Source organism: Pleuronectes platessa, chromosome 16 (assembly GCF_947347685.1).
Source record: "Pleuronectes platessa chromosome 16, fPlePla1.1, whole genome shotgun sequence".
In the NCBI taxonomy this organism is placed as follows: Eukaryota; Metazoa; Chordata; class Actinopteri; order Pleuronectiformes; family Pleuronectidae; genus Pleuronectes; species Pleuronectes platessa.
In genome coordinates, this window is record NC_070641.1 from 24,279,983 (window position 1) to 24,300,645 (window position 20,663).

At 44.1% G+C, this 20,663-nt stretch overlaps 2 protein-coding genes across 5 annotated transcripts; both read left to right on the forward strand.

Moving 5' to 3' along the window:
- The first annotated feature begins 450 nt into the window (after positions 1 to 450).
- On the forward strand, positions 451 to 6,570 carry arl6ip1 (ADP-ribosylation factor-like 6 interacting protein 1). The gene is made up of 6 exons (XM_053442566.1): positions 451 to 608; positions 1,383 to 1,516; positions 2,087 to 2,206; positions 3,860 to 3,977; positions 4,409 to 4,493; positions 5,632 to 6,570. The coding sequence occupies exons 1-6, from the start codon at positions 573 to 575 to the stop codon at positions 5,748 to 5,750; spliced, it is 612 nt and encodes a 203-aa protein (XP_053298541.1). The 5' UTR covers positions 451 to 572; the 3' UTR covers positions 5,751 to 6,570.
- Positions 6,571 to 7,019: 449 nt separating this feature from the next.
- fus (FUS RNA binding protein) lies at positions 7,020 to 20,038 on the forward strand. 4 transcript variants are annotated; one of them, XM_053442568.1, is made up of 16 exons: positions 7,020 to 7,227; positions 7,341 to 7,529; positions 9,092 to 9,116; positions 9,397 to 9,584; positions 9,669 to 9,837; positions 10,545 to 10,762; positions 11,127 to 11,313; positions 13,163 to 13,197; positions 15,612 to 15,647; positions 17,024 to 17,133; positions 17,489 to 17,618; positions 17,802 to 17,900; positions 18,100 to 18,256; positions 18,386 to 18,483; positions 18,659 to 18,791; positions 18,937 to 20,038. In XM_053442568.1, exons 2-16 carry the CDS (start codon positions 7,517 to 7,519, stop codon positions 18,974 to 18,976), a joined length of 1,638 nt encoding a protein of 545 aa, XP_053298543.1. In that variant the 5' UTR covers positions 7,020 to 7,227; positions 7,341 to 7,516; the 3' UTR covers positions 18,977 to 20,038. The 4 variants fall into 4 exon arrangements, with proteins under 4 accessions (XP_053298543.1, XP_053298542.1, XP_053298544.1 ...); XM_053442567.1 differs by having other exon boundaries at positions 7,020 to 7,529; XM_053442569.1 differs by lacking the exon at positions 18,937 to 20,038 and having other exon boundaries at positions 7,020 to 7,529; positions 18,386 to 18,502; positions 18,659 to 18,740.
- Positions 20,039 to 20,663: the final 625 nt, after the last annotated feature.

Consider the following 20,663-nt stretch of genomic DNA (forward strand, 5'->3'; position numbering starts at 1 on the left):
AAACTGACCTTTGAATTACAGACAGGTTCCCTTTTTATACTGTGATTAAAAAAAGACAAATCAAGTAATAATTTAAATTAAAAAAAATTAATCAGTGATTAATAAAAGTAGTAACTTCAAAAGACACCAGACTGAAAGGGCCGATTTCCTCAATGAGTAAGCCAACGCCTCACCTGTGTCCAATTAAATCTTAAGAGAGAGAGAGAGAGAGAGACATATGGATATATATATAGAAGTAAATAAAACCCTAGTTCAGACCAGGACCACACGTGTTCTCATGAAAGGACAATAAAGCCAGTGACGTGTTTTTTTCTTCATCTTTTTTAAATTTTTAATAAAAAAACGTCTCCTCGGCGCTCACTTGTCTGTGACGTCAGACTACATGTCCCAGAATGCCGCGGGCCGCTTGTGACGCAGGGCGGAGATAAAAACATCCTGGCATCGCTCGGCCGTTAGTGACGCTGCGGCCGGAGGAGGAAGTAGAGCACCGCGCTTCAGCTGCTCCACTGTCACACACACCGAGCTGCTTCAGGGGGACGAGCTGCATCAGGGGGACGAGCTGCTGCACCGCCATGACCGAGGGAGACAACAAGAGCGCCAACATGCTGGTGAGTGGGAACCTGCGCCACCTGCGCAGCGCCCCCACGGAGCAATGCTTATGCTAATGCTAACGCGGGGCTAACCCGAGGACATTTTGAAATAGATTAGTGTAACTCCGCTCCGGCGGGAATCGAACCGTGTGATTTCGTCTGTTAATAAACCGCTAACTCGACGCCCAGTGGCCGCTAGCCAGCGCCCCGACCGCTGCTAGCTCGTTAGCTAGCGGGTGTAATGCTCTTGACCCAGCTTGACGGCTCCTCTGTCACTGCACCGTCGGTAACGAGCACCCGCCGCAGGGGTCGCGTTCACCCGGAGGACAGTGAGATCCAGTGGAGGTGTTTGGGTTGAACGGGTCCGCGTCGTGATGGTCGATCTGAGGTTTACTGCACCGTCATGTCAGGAGGGTGGAGAATACCGTTACCTGCTGCCTCATGCACACACACACACACACACACACACCATTCTGTTTAAAATCCTCTTTAATCACATCCATACAATATTTAAATCCAGCAGAGTAAACCCCATCCAGACATTAACTGAGCCGACTGCAAGGTTTTATGTATTTTCGATATTAATGGGTTAAAGGTCATGTAGGTCACGGGTGAGGAGTACACATGACGCGTAGGAACCAGGGTAACTAGTTTGGGTGTAGTAGAATAACAGTTGGACTTTATGCCTCAGCTGAAACTTGATGTCTCACACATGCTTATGATTCTGGTATCGTTGTTTAAGGAGCAGACAGATATGATTATTAGAGGTTGAACGTGTTTTCTCGTGTCCAGGCTCAGGAGACAGCCCAGCTGGAGGAGCAGCTGCAGGGCTGGGGGGAGGTGATCCTCGCCGGGGACCGAGTCGTGCGCTGGGAGAAGCCCTGGTTCCCTGGAGTCCTGATGGGCGCCACCACCCTGCTCTTCCTGTGAGTCGACCCACTGGGTGCTGTGTCACAGGGCCACATGCAGCTGGCTAGCATAGTTAGCATAGCTCGCATTTCCCTTCTCTCAGCAGGGAAGTAGCAATAACTAGACTGAGACCAGTAGAAGACTCAAACTCAGCTGCTCCACTTTGGTTTAAAACTGTCAGGTGGAACAAATAGTTGAAGATTATGTTGAGCCTCATTGTTGAAGCATGAAGAAGGAAACACAGTAGATTATACAAGATTAGTGTGATTAATGAGCTTATCTAAAATTCTTCAGTTTGTCAAGGTAACTCTTGGAAAAGCTTTTCAGAGAAACTAACAATCAGTCTCTGTGTGAGGTTCTGAATGCTTACACCACCCTCCCTGTTTGTCTCTGGGTTTCTCCTGGAGGCAGATGGTTTAAAACAAATCAAGAATAAATGAGTGTCTGTTATGTTATGTTATAAATGTGTCACATACTGGACGGGAACTTCTCTGCATTGCACAATAAAGAATCTTCTTCTTTCCATGTGAGTAGCCGGAGTGAGACCGGTCTATAGCACCACTGACTGCTCTGTGTTCCTCCTCCAGGATGATTTACTACCTGGACCCCTCAGTGCTGACTGGGCTCTCCTGCACCGTCATGCTGCTCTGCCTGGCGGATTACCTGGTGCCCACCCTCGCTCCCAGAGTCTTCGGCTCCAATAAGTGGTGAGGGCAGAACATTCATTTGTTAATAGCTGGAACATTGAAAGGTTTTTTATATTGTTCCATAATTAGACCATGAAATCTTGTTTATTAAAAATGATGGTTGTTCTGATTGCACTCATATCAGCCGTACCTTCTGAACAGATAGACCTCTCACTCGGGCATCTTTCTTCTGTCTCTTTTTTTATTAAAGGCAAAACATAATGAAATGGTGTCATGTTTCAAAGACGTCAAACTAAACTGCAAGCTTAATAAATCTTTGGGGTAAAATGGGCCATAAATCGAGCATGTGAGGCAAGTCGTCAGGGACATATCGTGTCCATCTGGATCCAGTGATTCTTAGACTAGATTTAAGCAAGTTTTACTCTAAAGAAGCTGGGACTCCTTCAACCTTTCGTTATGACATCGATTACAAATAATTGTTTCCTTCCTCCATGTCAAACATCCCGTGTGACACAGAAAACCGACTGAAAAGCTAAAAGATTTGCACCAAAGTAATTTCAGGACTTTTGGGGGAGCAGGGAGTTTTCATTTGGGCTCTACCTAATATGATGACCTATAAACTGCCACCAGAAACTGGTCCTGTACGGTGTCGCCTCGCTCATGGAGCTTTGACATTACACAGTGCTCGCATAAAGCCCTCGACTCAGCTGTGTGCGTTTGATGGTGAGAATCAGACACCGAGGACAGGATAGAGTAACGTCCTGCAGCTGGCACGGAGTGTTGGACGTCTGACGCCTTCAGACTTAGTGTGTCACCCTGCGAGCAGAGCGCCGCTCTGGATCTCGGGTCACAGACAGCAGCTGAGAAAAGCTGGGTCTGTTCAGTGACTGTTTGAATCAACAGTAAAGAGTTTTGTTGGTGTTTATTGTGCTGCAGTAAGTTGTCATTAACTAACCTTTGTCACACTAGTTCTTCTAAATTTCATGCCTGAGCTTTAAATGCAGATTTTATGTTTTGATGCAGCTCAGGAACGTGCACATTAATCTGTAGAGTCTGAACTGAACTATGAAAACAGTGAAGCTCAAGCTGCACGATCCTGCAGAGTCGGTCTGATCGCTGGAGAAATGGAGCCATCAGTCTGCTCACGTCGATGTTTGGATTCCTGACACCAAGCACTGAAATAGGAACGATGGCTAAGCAGAAAACAGGGGCCACTTTTCTCAGCCCCCCCCCCCCCCCCCCCCTGCCTCCTGTAGTTATATAACACTAGCACCTAAACACAGGGTGATAATCTATACATTTGTGATCCATTCATATGGCTGCTCCGTCAGGTCTTTATCTGTCGAGTGTTTTGCTCAATGAACTTGATGTATCTAAAATAAAAAGCCTGTTGTGTCCAGTCGCTATTTGGTTCACTTCGATTTTCAGTTCTGATAGAAATTACCCAACAAACTAATGAAGCCTGCGGATCACTTTTCTTTGTTCAACTGGAAAATAACTGCACAGTCGGGGACGTGTGACATTTATACTTGAAGTAGTTTCTCATTTAAAAAGGCTATTGAGACCGTAGCTTGTGTTCTCTCTTCATGACAGGATGGTGCTGTCAGTTAATATTGTTCTGAAAACATCCCCATGGTTTTTGTTAAAAAAATTAATGTTTCTTTAAGCTAACATGTGATTAAAAGCTTTTCTCCGTTCTGTTGCCATGTGCAGGACCAGTGAGCAGCAGCAGCGTTTCCATGAGATCTGTGGAAACCTGGTGAAGACCCAGCGTCGGGTCGTGGGCTGGGGGAAGCGTCTGTGCGCCCTCAAGGAGGAGAAGCCCAAAATGGTACCTTGATGATAAAGTGGCTGAAATGTAGATATGAGCTGTGAAGCTCTGTCAGGGCAGTAAATCAACTCTTATCTGTTTCTTACAATGCTGAGCTTTCTCTGTGCTCCAGATAAAAATATCCTCAGCTGATTGGGTTGCTCCACTTAGCAGACGGCAAACTGGGTTAGAGGCTGCGTTAACCAGGCCTCATATCAACACTGTTACACACACACACACACACACACACACTGTTAATCACACTCTTTGATCAACATAGCTTTGTCGGTTCTTTCAAAATAAGAACTTGTTCTGCTAAAGAAAATAAACCTAGTTTCTGTTCATCTGAAATGTGATTCTTTAAACTCAGTGATGTTGGTTAGTGTGAGTAACTGTAGGTTGAATGTAATGTGACCCCCCCCCCCCCCCCTCCCCCCCTTCTGCTCTCATAGTACTTTGCCTCCGTGATCAGCGGCCTGCTGGCAGTGGCCTGGATCGGACAGCAGGTGCACAACCTGTTCCTCACCTACCTGATTGGTGAGTATATTACAGATCTACCTCCTCCTCTGGTGAAGGACTTGGGGTTTTTCCTCGTATGTTGGATGTATTTTCTGTCACTTGTGCATTTGGTCACTCAAAGGTCTGTGTGAGATCAAATGTCTGAGTCAGTGTCTCTGGAACTTTTCTGGATCTGCTCCTGAAGCCTCCTGGTAAAACATCTGTAAAGTGTCTGAGTCCATGTGAGAACTTACTCAAGTACCTTTTACAGCCACATGATTAATTCTGCTGGAGGCGTTTTAATAACTATCTCATGCTGCTTTCAGCTGCAGCGGTTTTCCTTGTGTATTGTAACGATGGAATGAAACTGATGCTGTGTGTGATTTCATCACGTGAGCATGACCCATCATTACCAGACTTCCTGTTACCATGACTCAGAAGTGTAGCTCAATAACTGGATCCCTGAGGCCACAGACCTCTACAGTGACGATGGTAAAAAGCTGGTTTCTTCCTTATTAATGACACGAGGAAGGTGTTTATCACAATCTGCAGTGGAAGTCAAACATTATAATGAGCAACGCTCCTGTCAGACTTGCACCTGCACAGCGGTGCCTCTGGAAAGTGGAGGCTGTCGTACGATGAGACGTATTCATCTGATGGGAAAACCGTGAAAAAGAACTGAGTTCAGAGAGGAAGTGACTCTGAAACAACAAAGTATTCTGTTTGAGATCCCCTATCGGCTTTCATGAACCTCAATTCAACCTGTTCTGTCAATAGTCCTGCTCCTTGTTGACCAGCCAACCTGTCACTGAGGTTAACAGGGCGGCTGATGTTGTCAAGTGGAAGCTTCTTGATTAAAGAGCTTTTTGATGCTCATGTCTCTGAAATCAGAAATCATGGGAAATGAGGCGTTAGGTTTTTGGCATCAATTATGGGTCAGTTGCGTAGCAGCAATAAAACATATTTAACACAAAGCTTGTGCTCAGCTTCCTGGGAACTTGCTTGTTTGAAAGTTTCAACAGTTCAGAGGATAACTCTTCTGGAATAATAAGGTTTTGGATGTCATTGAATCCAGGACAGCAGATTGCTGCAGGCTGAACGTGGAGGAAACCTTCTCCACCAGCTGGAGGACTCAGGAGAGCTCTGGCATCATGACTGTGTTTTCTCTCCCCTGCAGTGAACTTTCTGCTGCTGCTGCCTGGCCTCAACCAGCACGGCGTCATCACCAAGTACACCGCCATGGCCAAGAGGGAGATAAACAAGCTGCTCAAACAGAAGGAGAAGAAGAACGAGTAAACGAAGAGGGGAATCTCAGAACGATGACTAAGACACAAAATGGAAGTTTTGAGGAAGGGCCTCGTTTTCTCTCGTCTCCGTCGCAGAGCGAGACACTTTTTTTCTTTTCTTTTCTTGTGCTGAATAAGTTTCACTTCTCTCTCTAGCTCACTATTTGACATTTCATCACATTTTTTTTTCTTCTCATGAATTTGCCATGCATGCAGCCACATGAAGGTTCTGACACGTTTATCTAAAGCACTGAAACATTCTGCAGCACGTCACACACAGTTTAAATCCTCCTGTCTTATTTTAAACGTGATTTTGTTTTAAGATGTTAGTGATGCTTTTAAGCCATTCCCTCTTCATGGACTAAGTGACTACTGAGCAGTTTTTGTAGCATTACTGCATCATATTCTCGGATTCTTCACGGTAGTGTTTATTTTCCTCAGGACAGTTTTTGTCAGAACAGGTCATTAGTGTTTTTTGCTTTATTTGTATTTAACTTGGCACTAAAGCAGAACTGGATTTAAAGCTGAGCTCCTCAGGAGCTCCACCGTGTCTAGATGCAGACATACTGCTGTACTGCTGCTAGCTGGACCCGAGTCTATTAGCTCTTATATAAAACCACACAGTGTTAATGGTGTGGGCTGTTTCTGTGTAAATAGACCTATCTCCCCCCCCCCCCCCCCCCTCTCGGTCCCTGTCAGTCAACCTTTTCTCTATTCTCGTTATTTATGTTATTTCCTCTTCAGTCTGATCACTGTCTGTCAGCTCATTTCATTATTTGTCTTTATTGGAGATCTTATTAAAAACGATTAAAGTTTGATTTAAGTGAAAATCCATGTGTTGTTTCTTGTATTGATTTAAGATAATTGCTGTTTTTCAGCAGCTGCATTTTTCTCACATGTTTGTCTTTAAATTGTCAAAGGAAAAGTCACAGGGTTATTGACTTTAACATGGTTCCTGATCTGGGGGGCAGGAATGTGAATTCAATAAACATAGCAAAAAATGTAAATCTCCAGATGTTACCTTTCTATTATGATGAAGCATGTGACCTGGATGACCTCACGACTGTGACCCGCTCTCGGACTGTTATCAAGTGAGAAAAGGACAAATCATGTCACGTAAAATAAACCAGTATAATCTTAACCTCGTAAATTTTAATCAACAACACATCCTGGAGACGACAGGTTTCTACTTTCTAAATTTGTTGCAACACAAATTCACAAAACGAGAACAAATATTTCCTCTCCTGTAACTTTGTATCTTGCGTAACTGACACTTGCATAACTGTTGCCCTGCAGCTGTGTTCTCAGAGGAAGACGTCTGGGGACATATTCTGAGGATCAACATCTTTCGTGACATTTAACTAGAACAGCATGTGATTCTAGAAGATCGAGATATGGACGAATCAGCATCAGTCACAAAACATGGAAAGAATACTGGGAGTTATGACACAGGAAGACATTTGTACAGAATTCAGGTAGAGAAGTAGGTGAGACTGACTCCTGACATCAAATGTGATGGGACGGAAATCAAGGAATTTAAATCATCTAATCATCTACTTAAGAGAAAAGGGACCAAAGAATTAACTCATTTTATTTTTAGTTTAGTTTGCAGCCAATCTACTGCTCCACTGCCCGGAAGGTGGCGGCATTGCGCCTTTAAACGGGTTTAACAGAAGAAGCAGAAGTAGAAGAGTCCACGCTGAGCGCCCCCTGCGGTCAGGAGAGAAGCTGCACCAGAAGGTCCAGTGAAGGAGGAAACAACAGAACCGATCCAACATGGCCTCAAACGGTGAGACACCAGGATCTGCTCAGAGAAGAGAGGCTAGCTGCCAATGCTAGGATGAGAGGAGCTAGCTGCTAATGCTAGGATGAGAGAACCTATATGCTAATGCTAGGATGAGAGGACTTAGCTGCTAATGCTAGGGTGAGAGAACCTAGATGATAATGCTAGGATGAGAGGACCAAGTTGCTAATGCTAGGATGAGAGGATCTAGCTGCTAATGATAGGATGAGATGAGCTAGCTGCTAATGCTAGGATGAGAGAACCTATATGCTAATGCTAGGATGAGAGGGGCTAGATGCTAATGCTAGGATGAGAGGAGCTAGCTGCCAATGCTAGGATGAGAGGACTTAGCTGCTAATGTTAGGATGAGATGAGCTAGATGCTAATGTTAGGATGAGAGGAGCTAGCTGCCAATGCTAGGATGATAGGACTTAGCTGCTAATGTTAGGATGAGATGAGCTAGCTGCTAATGCTAGGGTGAGAGGAGCTAGCTGCCAATGCTAGGATGATAACACTTAGCTGCTAATGTTAGGATGAGATGAGCTAGCTGCTAATGCTAGGATGAGAGGACTTAGCTGCTAATGTTAGGATGAGATGAGCTAGCTGCTAATGCTAGGGTGAGAGGAGCTAGATGCTAATGTTAGGATGAGATGAGCTAGCTGCTAATGCTAGGATGAGAGGACCAAGTTGCTAATGTTAGGATGAGATGAGCTAGCTGCTAATGATAGGATGAGATGAGCTAGCTGCTAATGCTAGGATGAGAGAACCTAGATGATAATGCTAGGATGAGAGAAACAAGTTGCTAATGCTAGGATGAGATGAGCTAGCTGCAAATGCTAGGATGAGAGGAGCTAGATGCTAATGCTAGGATGAGAGGAGCTAGATGCTAATGCTAGGATGAGAGGACTTAGCTGCTAATGTTAGGATGAGATGAGCTAGCTGCCATTGCTAGGATGAGAGGAGCTAGATGCTAATGCTAGGATGAGAGAACCTAGATGATAATGCTAGGATGAGAGGACCAAGTTTCTAATGCTAGGATGAGAGGAGCTAGCTGCTAATGATAGGATGAGATGAGCTAGCTGCTAATGCTAGGACGAGAGGAGCTAGATGCTAATGCAAGGATGAGAGGAGCTAGTTGCTAATGCTAGGATGAGAGGACCTAGCTGCTAATGTTAGGATGAGAGGAGCTAGCTGCTAATGCTAGGATGAGAGGAGCTAGCTGCTAATGCTAGGATGAGAGGAGCTAGATGCTAATGTAGGGTGAAAGAACCTAGATGCTAATGCTAGACTGAGAGGACCTAGCTGCTATTGCTAGGATGAGAGGAGCTAGATCCTAATGCTAGGATGAGAGGACCTAGCTGCTAATGCTAGGATGAGAGGAGCTAGATGCTAATGCTAGGATGAGAGAACCTTGATGCTTATGCTAGGATGAGAGGAGCTAGCTGCTAATGTTGACAATAACCATGTGAATTAAGTGCATAGTTTGAATCTTTCCTATTTAATGAATTGGTTTTGAAAACATAATGTGTTGCACTTTATAATGTTGACACTTCATTCTTGTTCTATAGATTATTCCCAAACACCTTCCCAGGGGTGAGTCTTGTAACACTTATCTGATCATAAAGGTTTCTCACACATTTGTGTCATTAAGTTTTAGAAAGTTTTATCTTGAAACTATCAAGAGTCGAGACATATTATACAAACATTCATAAATTAACTTAAAACTGTTTAATTGTTGGGGCCACGATTAGTTTTCATTATAAAACTGTCACAAGCATCAAAAGTATGAGAAACCAAATTCATACAATGAAAATGAGTTTCTTTCTTTCTTGTTCTCTTGTTAAATGAGGTGCTTGTTTTGAACCACTTGCAGCTATGGCTCCTATGGCGGAGGTGGAGGTAGCGGTGGAGGTGGAGGTGGAGGTGGAGGTGCTAACCCGGGCTACGCTCAGGCCTCTGGTCAGAGCTACAGCCAGCAGGGATACGGAGGCTACAGCCAAGGCTCTGACAGCAGCTCCTACAACCAGGGAGGATACGGCAGCTACGCTCAGCCTCAGTCAGGTAGAGGCTCCGTCACCGATCTTCACTGATGCGTTGTGGTGTTGTGGAATTTAATAGCTTGTCATGTCTTCTCCCTGCTCCCAGGAGGATACGGTTCTCCACCCTCTAACCAGGGAGGGGGTTATAATCCTTCCAGTCAGTCCTACAGCTCTGGAGGCTACAGCAGCAGCAGCCAGCCCTCCAACATGACCTACAACCAGCAGTCATCCTTCTCTGGTCACAGCCAGCAGCCACCTGCCTCCTCCTCTGCAGGGTAATCCTCACTTTCTGCTGCTTCTACTTTGATTCACATGAAGATCCTCTGAAACCAGGCTTGGGTCCTGGGAGACATTTTATTCTGTAAAGAACAAAACTCCGGCACAATTTCTCCAAGTCTAAGATGCATAGCTGAGGTCAACACACACTGATCAGTCATGTGACCGCTCACACATCTAGTGGATGGACTGGATATATGCTCATTAGGCAATTTATCGGTTGCCTGTAAAAATCTGACAATATGATCGTCTCACTATCATTTGAAAAAAGAATCTTTTTCTCATTTGACAGAATAAACTGTGCAGGAAAGACATGCATTAAGTTTATGAAAAATGTTTATTGTCTTAATTTCAGTTATATTTATTTGGTTGTAATGCAGATACCGATTCTCAATTACGTTTCTTTGTATTAAGGGTTTGATAATGACGTCTCAGGAATCTTATCATTATTATTAAATACTGCATTTCGGCCCATTTCAATGAATTCATTTGAAGACAAGTTGTTATTTAAAACCCTGTGAACTATTTTATGTGTTGTGTTGCAGCAGACAAGTCATTGTTATGCGGTTAGAGGAGTTAGAAATAGTGATTGAGAGGAACAGATGAAAAGATTTGTCACTGTGAATAGAGTTTAAAGATAGAATAGAGTTTCTCTCCTGCAGAGCCAAGATGTCCACCTGTTTCACTTTGGGTTTTTCTCCAACAGCTATGAAGGGACCTCCCAGGCCCCAGCCTACAACCAGCCACCCAGTGGTGGACCGGCTGGAGGTGGTTACGGGAGCGCTGGAGGTCAGACAGGTGGATATGGTGGAAGCCAACAACAACCACCCCAACATGGAGGAGGTCCCTACAACCAGCCTCCGAGCTACAGTTCCCCTCCTCCACAGAGCTACAGTCAGCAGAGCCAGTACGGACAAAGTGGAGGTGAGAATGTTTTTAAGTTTTTAATTTTCAAAGTCCAGCCGTAACCGGGAACTGGTTCCACAGGAGAAGAGTCAGATAACTCAAGGTTCTTCCTCTGGCGCTTCTCTTAAGCCATTTTCCACTCAGGAGAAGGTCCAGAGCGTTCAGGGAAGGGCGGGTGCAGTCTGCAGAATATAACTTAGTGCAAGTCAACCCACTGAAAGAAAGAAAGAAATCTGTTCACACCCTGCGGCTTATCTTAAATAACTGGGACAATAAACCAAACTGAATAATACACAGAAGCTTTTTAATTCTAAAACATGTTCAGAACGTTTGTCACACGATCACAAAGAAAAGTGCTGAGGTCTGATTGTGCTTCTCTCAGGATACGGAGGCGACAGCCCCCCGATGAGTGATGGAGGCTACAGTGGTCCTGACGGAGGTTACGGGGGGCAGGAGGCTCGCGGGGGCCGGGGTCGTGGCGGTGGATTTGGAGGTCGTGGTGGTGGCGGATATGACCGTGGTTTTGACAGAGGTGGGCGAGGTGGACCCAGAGGAAGAGGAGGCATGGGGTAAGTGTGTGAACAATCACTTAGGTCTCCTGGAAGAAGAGAGCTTTATGAATCTGAGTAGAGAGATGCATGAACATGTCTTACACATGGAACTGAGATCAAGTAAGAGACTGGGTGTTGTTAAACACATGTTTAACAATGACAACTAAATTACCACAAGGCATGGCACTTCCTGTTTGGTTCTTATTTACACTTCCTGTCAGTAACAGTTCCACCTCGTCATCGCTCTGACTCTTCATCATCACTGCTCCTCGTTTGTAGTATTTGTGTAATTAAGCAACCAACTGCAGAGGAGACAATGTACTTCCTGTTTGCATCACATGACCAGTGTGTGTGAATGGTCACGTGACTTGATGTTTCCAGGTGTGTCGTGTGGACGGAGGTTATTTGATCATTAATCTGCTTCAACCTTGGTTATAAAATATAATCAGTTGTGATCCTGCACCAAATAATACAGATAAGAAAATTATCCCAATATTTCTTATTAAAAGACGATTCTGTGACAGAGAGAAAAGTCACATGATGATTTATTCAAGGTGAACTAACTAATAATAGGCTGCTAGTGAAAACATTTTATAACCATTTAATGATTATAAACATTGAACTGAGTCTGTTGGTCAGTTTGTCACATTCATTTTCAAACACAGTGTAATATATTATATTTTCATAAGCGTCTGGTGGTCGCTGTGCACATGAACACAGCAGCAGGAAGCAGAGACAAGTGTTTGTGTCCAGAACTTGATCTCATGTCACACACAACAGGTTTTAAATCCCTGGTATCAGTCTTAAAATCCCTAAACTGGTCTCGCTGGTAAAACTCCAGCCAGCTTCCACCTGAATGAATCACCAGTGCCTGGATGTGGAGGCGAGGTGGCGCACGGATCCAGAGCATTTCAGCTTCTTTCTTTTCAACAATGGGAGGAAGTGGAGACTCGTCGTTAATCCAGTGTGTGACTGGCGCTTGTGTCTTGGTACAACCTGAGGTTCTTATCCCAGTATAATCACGTTTATTGTGTCGTTTATAAAATGTACAAACTGAGAAAGTGTTAAAATGCAAAGTGAAGACGATGCAACACAACGCACAGCAGCACGGCTTTTTGTTTTTATATAATCTAATTCAACTCTTTGGTCAAGCTCCTTGACCAAAGAGCGTCCTCGTCACACAGACACACACACACACACACACACACACACAGACACACACACACACTAACATGCCAGCCTCACCCCCCTGCCTGTCTCCCTGTCCGAGCAGCCCTGACCCATCACTGTGTCATACTCTGCTTTAATCAATCTTTGAATCTTCTTCTAGGCTTTACCTTCTCTCCACGCTGGCTCTCTGCTCTAAAACCTCATTATGGAAATGGACACACGGGGAAGTCACCAGATAGTAAACAGTCCTCTAGTAGCTGGAATTATGAGAATAATGAATAATAAAAAATACTCATAGCTTGGGTGACCTTGATAAAACCTGGTTGGGGATTTGCTGCATTTCTTGCCTAAGACGTAAAGAGAAAGAAGTCAACATCTTAGTGTTTGGTTAATCGACACAAACCCAAGTTGTGTGAGGAAATGGAACCGGACAAGTTGCTAAAAGACTTTTGGGGTAAAACTGTCAGATTTCAGTTTCACAAACAAAGACAAGGTCTTTAAAGTGGCCTCTTGTCCTTGGAGGTTTATCCAGGGGAGAACACTATGAAGTAGGGGTTCATAAGGTGGCAGATGAAGGGTGGGGGGGGGGGGGGGTTAATGAAGAGACTGAGAATGAAGGTTACCCACAAGCCAAAGAGAGAACTCGCTGTCAGCACCAGCCTTCAATGTGAGTCCTTTCTTTCTCCCTCTTCATCAGAATGGGCGATCGTGGAGGATTCAATAAGTTTGGTGGTAAGTGATTTAAACTTGAGCAAAGAGGTTTGTTGCGTTTGAAGAGTGGAAGCTAAAGGGAAGGGGTCAGAGGTCACCACTCGAGACTGAAAGCTGTGCTCATTCACGTGTGTGGTGTTTAAACAGCCTGAGGACATGGAGAAAGAAAATACACCTGATTATTACAGGTGTCTCAGCTCGGTGTGTGTTCAGTGGTGTGTAGTCAGAGCAGAGGGTCTGGATACTGAGGGGCTGTAGGTTCACTCCCACTCAGCAGAGGGAGCCCTCTGGTCACAGACCTCTCACCTACCTCTGTATCCGCTGGTAGAACTGGAAGGTGTTTGAATCAATGGGTGTTCAGCTGCTTCTGTCAAGGGACCGTGGACTTGCTCCTGAGTCGATGAACAAAAGAGCTGAGAGGAGAGAAGAGTCGGTAGCTGGTACAACAACCACCAGGGGAAATGTCCTGGGTTCAGAGTGTGTGTGTCACAAACTGATGATTAACATTATACCAGAGTGTGTGGAACCTGTAGGATGAGGGTGGGATGACGTATACTGCTTTTAGTACACACTGTGCAACATAATCAAGCACCAGTAACTTGATACTGGTGCTGTGTGTACAGTGTGTTCTGTAAACACCAGGAGTTATTGAGGTTTTACAGCAACTCAACGGTTCATTTGGAATAAAAGATCATTTGATAAAGAGGATTTATCACATGACTCAGTCTGTTTGTGGAAAGAAAACCCAAAGGCCCACGTTACATTTAATTAATTATCACATGTTATACGGTGACGGCTGAAGGTGAAATCACAACCGTTTAGTTTCAAGACGCTTTAAAAAAAATCTAAATGAGCAGGTGACACGTTGACCGGTTCTCAGGGATCTGATCTTTTTTAAATTATTACAAGAACATAAACCAGACGGACTCTGAGAGAGAAACCTCTGCAACACTGACTTTATCTTTATGTTGAATAATAATGTTTTTGTTCATAATTGCTAAATAATAGGATTCTAATCTATTCTGTATTAGTACTGCTCACATTCCAGTGAAAAAACCCTCACAAAGTTAAAGAAAGTGGTGGAAAAGTTTCATCAGTGAAATAAATTATTGATCCAAAGTTGAAAGAAAATCAGTTTTTAGTTTAAACTCGCTCACAAACAGCGATAAAATCATCAGCTCCACCAAAATAAAGCTCCAACGAACGACTGAGACAACGAGTCGAGGAGAACATGTTCATCAACTGGTGATCGGGGGGGAAATAATGGTGAAAATGCAAAACGGTAAGAAAACTTGGTCCTAAAGTTAAACCAATACAAAGTAAACTAATGTGACATGTGGAGGTGAACTGGTGACGTCACAGGAGGAAGTGAGGTCACTGTGGGGAAACAATCAGTTGTGTAGAAAACGAGCCTCTTGATGGTTCGAGTGTTGTGTTGATGCGGGGGGGGGGGGGGGGGGGGGGGACTTCTGGTAACTCAGTAACTTCTGACGATTAGTCGGTTTAAAATTAGAAAGAACTGATCCACTTCCTGAAGCTCCTGTAGATCCAGCTGCCAGTGACTCAGACGGGACTTTACACACAAGAGACATGTTGGAATGAAACCATGCGTAACTCAAAACCTTCTTGGAAACACAAACCCAGGATTGTTAATCCCGAGATGTATGTTGATGCCATTTACAAGAATTCTTTGTAAAGCTCTGTGAAACCTGAAGTAGACAAAGGAAGGAGTGATATGGATTGACGGGCCAGTGGAACGTACACATACTCCAGAAGAGATTGTGTTGCAACGGGTTGGACCTGGTTTCAGAGGCCGGTCGAGTTTGTGTGAGCGATGACGAAAGTTGTGTGAAAGCATCGGAGAGTTGTTAGCATCATGTACAACATCACAGGTCACAGCAATTTGGACAGGAAGCAAAACTACACACATCTAACATTGAAAGAGCAAAGACACGGCACATGTAACAGTGTGAAACGAAGAGGAGGCACTCGAGGCCCTTTAACCTGATGAAGATCCTCATTTACTGGAAAGGAAACAATAGAAGAGGAAGAAATGCATCAACACAAAAGCTTTGATCTGAGAACATGAAGGATTAACGAGCTGGACCCGAGCGGCTGTGTGTGAAGTGACAGACTGAGTTATAGAATCGACTGGAACCAGTGTAACTACACGGGGGGGGGGGGGGGCGAGTTGTCCCGCTGCGTAAACTGACAGTATGTCAACTATGTGAATGAGCTTGTTTCCTTCACTTGGACCAATGAGCTGCTTGTTGACAGATGAGGTGATGTGAGGACTAAAGACAGTAGAACGAGTCCAGAGGGGCTGAATGCTGGTTCTGTTCTGGTGGGAATCAAATCCATTTACAGTTTGTGTGGTTGGTGTGTGTTTGTGTTGTTTTCCACAAGTGACGTGTTGTTGTCTTTTTGTCCTCAAGGACCCAGAGACTCGGGACAGGGAGGACCCGGCTTCAGTGAGTTTCATTTGTTTCCATCACTCTCACACATGGGAGGTTTTTCATTCGATCATGTGACCTCAGTCCCTCCTTCACATTTCCACAAATCATCTCCACATCATCTCCACATCATCTCCACATCATCTCCACATCATCTCCAAATCATCTCCAAATCATCTCCACATCATCTCCACAAATCATCTCCACATCATCTCCACATCATCTCCACATCATCTCCACATCATCTCCACATCATCTCCAAATCATCTCCAAATCATCTCCAAATCATCTCCACATCATCTCCACAAATCATCTCCACATCATCTCCAAATCATCTCCAAATCATCTCCAAATCATCTCCAAATCATCTCCACATCATCTCCACATCATATCCACATCATCTCCACATCATCTCCACATCATTTCCACAAATCATCTCCACATCATCTCCACATCATCTCCAAATCATCTCCAAATCATCTCCAAATCATCTCCAAATCATCTCCACATCATCTCCACAAATCATCTCCACATCATCTCCACATCATCTCCACAAATCATCTCCACATCATCTCCAAATCATCTCCACATCATCTCCACAAATCATCTCCACATCATCTCCACATCATCTCCACAAATCATCTCCACATCATCTCCAAATCATCTCCACATCATCTCCACATCACCTCCACATCACCTCCACATCATCTCCACATCATCTCCACATCATCTCCACATCATCTCCACATCATCTCCAAATCATCTCCACATCATCTCCACAAATCACCTCCACATCATCTCCACATCATCTCCACATCATCTCCACATCATCTCCACAAATCATCTCCACATCATCTCCAAATCATCTCCACATCATCTCCACATCATCTCCACATCATCTCCACATCATCTCCAAATCATCTCCACATCATCTCCACAAATCACCTCCACATCATCTCCACATCATCTCCACATCATCTCCACAAATCATCTCCACATCATCTCCACATCATCTCCACAAATCATCTCCACATCATCTCCAAATCATCTCCACATCATCTCCACATCATCTCCACATCATCTCCACATCATCTCCAAATCATCTCCAAATCATCTCCACATCATCTCCACATCACCTCCACATCACCTCCACATCATCTCCACATCATCTCGACAGCTTCTGTTTCACACCAGACACGTAACAGATATGAAATTGGACGAACCTGTTTGAGGCCTTGTTCAGAATCTCCACGTCTCAGGTTCTGTTCATAACAACAGAATGATCATCTGTGAATAGAGGATTTCATCACATTCATAAGATGATAACTTGTCAGATGTTTCAGAGAAGACCCCGAGCTGCGTCTCTAATGTCCACTGTGGTTTTGTGTCCACAGTGCAGGACCAGGAGAACTCTGACAACAACACCATCTTCGTCCAGGGCCTGGGAGACGACTACACCGTGGAGTCCGTGGCCGACTTCTTCAAGCAGATTGGAATCATTAAGGTGAGTTTCTACATGAAGTGTAACGAGCTCAGCTGTGGACTTTATATGTATTAGTTCAATATGAGTGGATTTGACCAAAGTGTAAGACTCACACAAACAACATTTACATAAAGATGATAAATCTCCAAGTCGTGTCTTCAAATTCATGTTGATTTATTCAAAAAGAGACATTTTACAGATTCAAGGATTCAAAGTGAGATCAATCAATATGTGGAGTCTGTGGTTGTTAGTTTTTCCTTGTGTCTGTAAATGTCTGAATCCAGATCTCATGAAGTTCTGAGCTGACGTCTTCTCAATCTGGACCCTGGATGTGATCCTTCTGTCTGAGTCCCTGTCCGTCTCCTCTGTCCGGCAGGTCAACAAGAAGACGGGTCTTCCTATGATCAACCTGTACACCGAGCGAGAGACGGGGAAGCTGAAAGGAGAGGCCACCGTCTCTTTTGACGACCCCCCCTCTGCTAAAGCTGCCATCGACTGGTTTGATGGTTCGTTCTGTGGTTTAGTTCAAATCCACGACTCTGTTAGAGTGATTCATATTTCAGAGTTTCCTGCTGAATATTGGAGATAAACTCAGTTTTTTCATAACTTCTGAGTCATTTCACTGATTTCAGATGAAGCACAGTCTGCGTTTCACTTTGTGTTTCTCACGTCTTCACTTTCCTCTCCAGGTAAAGACTTCAGTGGAAATCCCATCAACGTTTCCTTCGCCACCCGCAGAGCTGACTTCGGAGGCCGGGGGGGGATGAGGGGGGGTCGCGCACGAGGAGGTGAGGTCATCTCTCTGAACTCGTTTTCTGTCTGAACTTTCACAACAATCATCTCGTTCAAAGGTTATTCAAAATCAGATAAGATGAAGAAGCAGCTTCTGTAGATTCAACTTCACAGCATCAGTGTGAAGGACAAACTCCTCTTCATCACCACGAGTTCTGCTGATGGTCTCACTGGTCACACTTCTTCTCGTTGAAGGGCCCATGGGCCATGGAGGATTTGGGGGGGGTCGAGGAGGAGGAGGTTTCCCAGGAGGCAACGGCGGCAACGGTGGAGGTGCTGGAGGAGGAGGAGGAGGAGGAGGAGGAGGAGGAGGAGGACAGCAGAGAGCTGGAGACTGGAAGTGCTCGAACCCGTGAGTCACTGAAATGTTCAACAAATGGAATTAATATTTTAAAACAACAGTTTCTGCCATTATACAAATCAATAATAATATTTATCTTCTTATTTCTATGATTTATTGATGGCTGTCACTTCTCCCCAGTACCTGTGGCAACCTGAACTTCTCGTGGCGAAATGAGTGTAACCAGTGCAAGGCCCCGAAACCAGAGGACGCAGGAGGGGCCCCCCCGCTGGAAAGAGGTCGGACATGTTGATTATGGTCTGTCCTGTTTTCAGCTTCTAGTGCTTCTGTTTCTACGGAGGAAAAATAAAGAAAATCAGCAACTGGAGAAATGTTCATTATGTTTGCTTCAGTCACTGATCACTAGTGGACGTTTGAAAGAGACCGACTCTCTCTCTGCTCCTCTGCCGTCAGGAGGCTTCGGAGGAGAGCGCCGAGGAGGCTTCGATCGGGGGGGCTTCAGGGGCCGAGGCGGCGACCGCGGGGGCTTCAGGGGGGCCCGGGGAGGCGACCGGGGAGGATACGGCCCTGGCAAGATGGACACAAGGTCAGAGTCTGTCCATTAAACACTGGTGAAAGGTCCTCGATGTTTTATCACATGAAAGTTCTAAGTTCTGTTTCCAGATATTTACCAGATTGAGAAATGAATGTGAACCTGAGCTCGGTGACATCATGATGTTTGTCTCTTCCAGGGGGGACCACAGACAGGAGCGACGGGGCCGTCCCTACTGAGTCATCCCTGGAGGACAAAGGACCAGTATGTCCCTGTCCTTTAACACTCCTCTGTTCACTGTGACCCTCAGTGTAGAAATATGTCCCTGTTTGTTGTGTTCTTGTCCCTCGATGTCTTCTCTTCGTCCTCGTCCTCCTCGTTTACAAAAACAAACTCAGCATCAAATCCCATCGATGTCTAATCTGTTTTCAGGATTTAAAACCCGTCCGATGACTCGTGTGGTTTCATGAGCAGAGAAGTCAGAGATCTGTCGTCTCCGTGATTCATAATAACAAGCTGTGGAAATTCAATCTCACAGGTTCTTTGTTCTTCAGACTCTGAAGGTTGCGTCACAGTGAACTTTTCTGATCCAACACTTCCATCGAACTTTGACTCATCAAAAACAAATGTTCCTTCTCAGTGAAGTGTTCAAGAAATTTGATCTAGTTTCATTCATTTAGTTCAAACCATGTTTTTCTTTGGTCGTAACTAAATTCAGACTCAAATCTGAGGATAAAAACTAAACTAAACTGAAAAGATTCAAAATCACAGCAAATAATTAAAAGGTTTTATCATCGTGAGTCGAGTCTTTGATTTAGTTTTTAGTCAAAGTCTCAGTGAGGATTGTTTTCATGTCGGTTTCTCACACCAGTCAACAGATTAACATCTGAACAGTGAATCTGCAGTTTGAGACGTTAGAGCATGAATCCATCACGATCAGTTATTAAAGCTCCAATAGAAAGATGTGAAACTCTCCTCTTCTGTTTTTAACACTGTGTGTTCCTTTGTATTTATTCATTTGTTTGTGTATATATTTATTCATTTTTTACATTACAACAGGTCACATGACTTCCTGGTTTCATTTCTGAGTCCAGATCTCATTGGATATTTCCGATGCTTCTGAATATTCTGAGTTTGTCACGGGAGAAAATGTAAAGAAGTTTGAAATGAGCCTCGTCTCCGTCGTGTTTCACAGGTTTTTGTTGAGACTGAACTTGTGTGTTTTAATATGAAAGTTGTTTTGTATCGTACATGTGTCTGTTTTCAAAGAAAGTGTTGATTAAAGCAAACGATGAATCTCACTCGTGCAGTTCTTCAAGAAATGAACTTCAAGAGAAGAAATCTAGTTACGAATGTTTGGGATGTAAACATCACAACGTAATAAAACATATCACAAAAGACAGTCCAGCTAATAATGAACAACTTAACAAGTAAACTGCAAAAAAATTATCTGATTGTTTTCACTATTTTAGTGAATTTTAAGTCTTAAACATAATTGACTTTGTTCAATTATTTAATATACGTTTTAATTTTAATGTTGATAACGTGTCGGCATCATGTCTGTGATGTAAGATGGAGTTTGTGATATCTCTGTGTTGAAGTTCCTTTTCAAACAGTTATTAAAAACACTAATAAAAGTCCCTTCACTGTTCCCAGTCGTCGCCCTCATCCGTTTCACAACACCAGTAGCTGGGTCCATGTTGCACTTTGTCTTTCTTGATGAAACCCCAGTCTCTTGATCCTGGTTCTGGTTCGTCCCCTCGTGCTTGACGCTCTAGTTGTGAGTCGCTCTGGATGAAAGCGTCAGCTCCATGAAATGTGATGTTTTAGTACAGAACCGATTTTGGGGCCTTTTTGTTGAATATCTCGTTTAATGCAGAATCAAAATGTTTCAGTATTTTTTGCTTATTACGAGACTGTAATTCA

Excerpts from the sequence above, each read along its gene's own strand:
- arl6ip1 (XM_053442566.1), top strand. The coding sequence starts at position 573 with ATGACCGAGGGAGACAACAAGAGCGCCAACATGCTG. Across the intron at positions 2,207-3,859 it reads GTCTTCGGCTCCAATAAGTG|GACCAGTGAGCAGCAGCAGC; the intron begins GTGAGGGCAGAA and ends TGCCATGTGCAG. Across the intron at positions 4,494-5,631 it reads GTTCCTCACCTACCTGATTG|TGAACTTTCTGCTGCTGCTG; the intron begins GTGAGTATATTA and ends TCTCCCCTGCAG.
- fus (XM_053442567.1), top strand. Across the intron at positions 11,314-13,162 it reads AGAGGAAGAGGAGGCATGGG|AATGGGCGATCGTGGAGGAT; the intron begins GTAAGTGTGTGA and ends CCTCTTCATCAG. Across the intron at positions 17,901-18,099 it reads GGGGGGTCGCGCACGAGGAG|GGCCCATGGGCCATGGAGGA; the intron begins GTGAGGTCATCT and ends TTCTCGTTGAAG.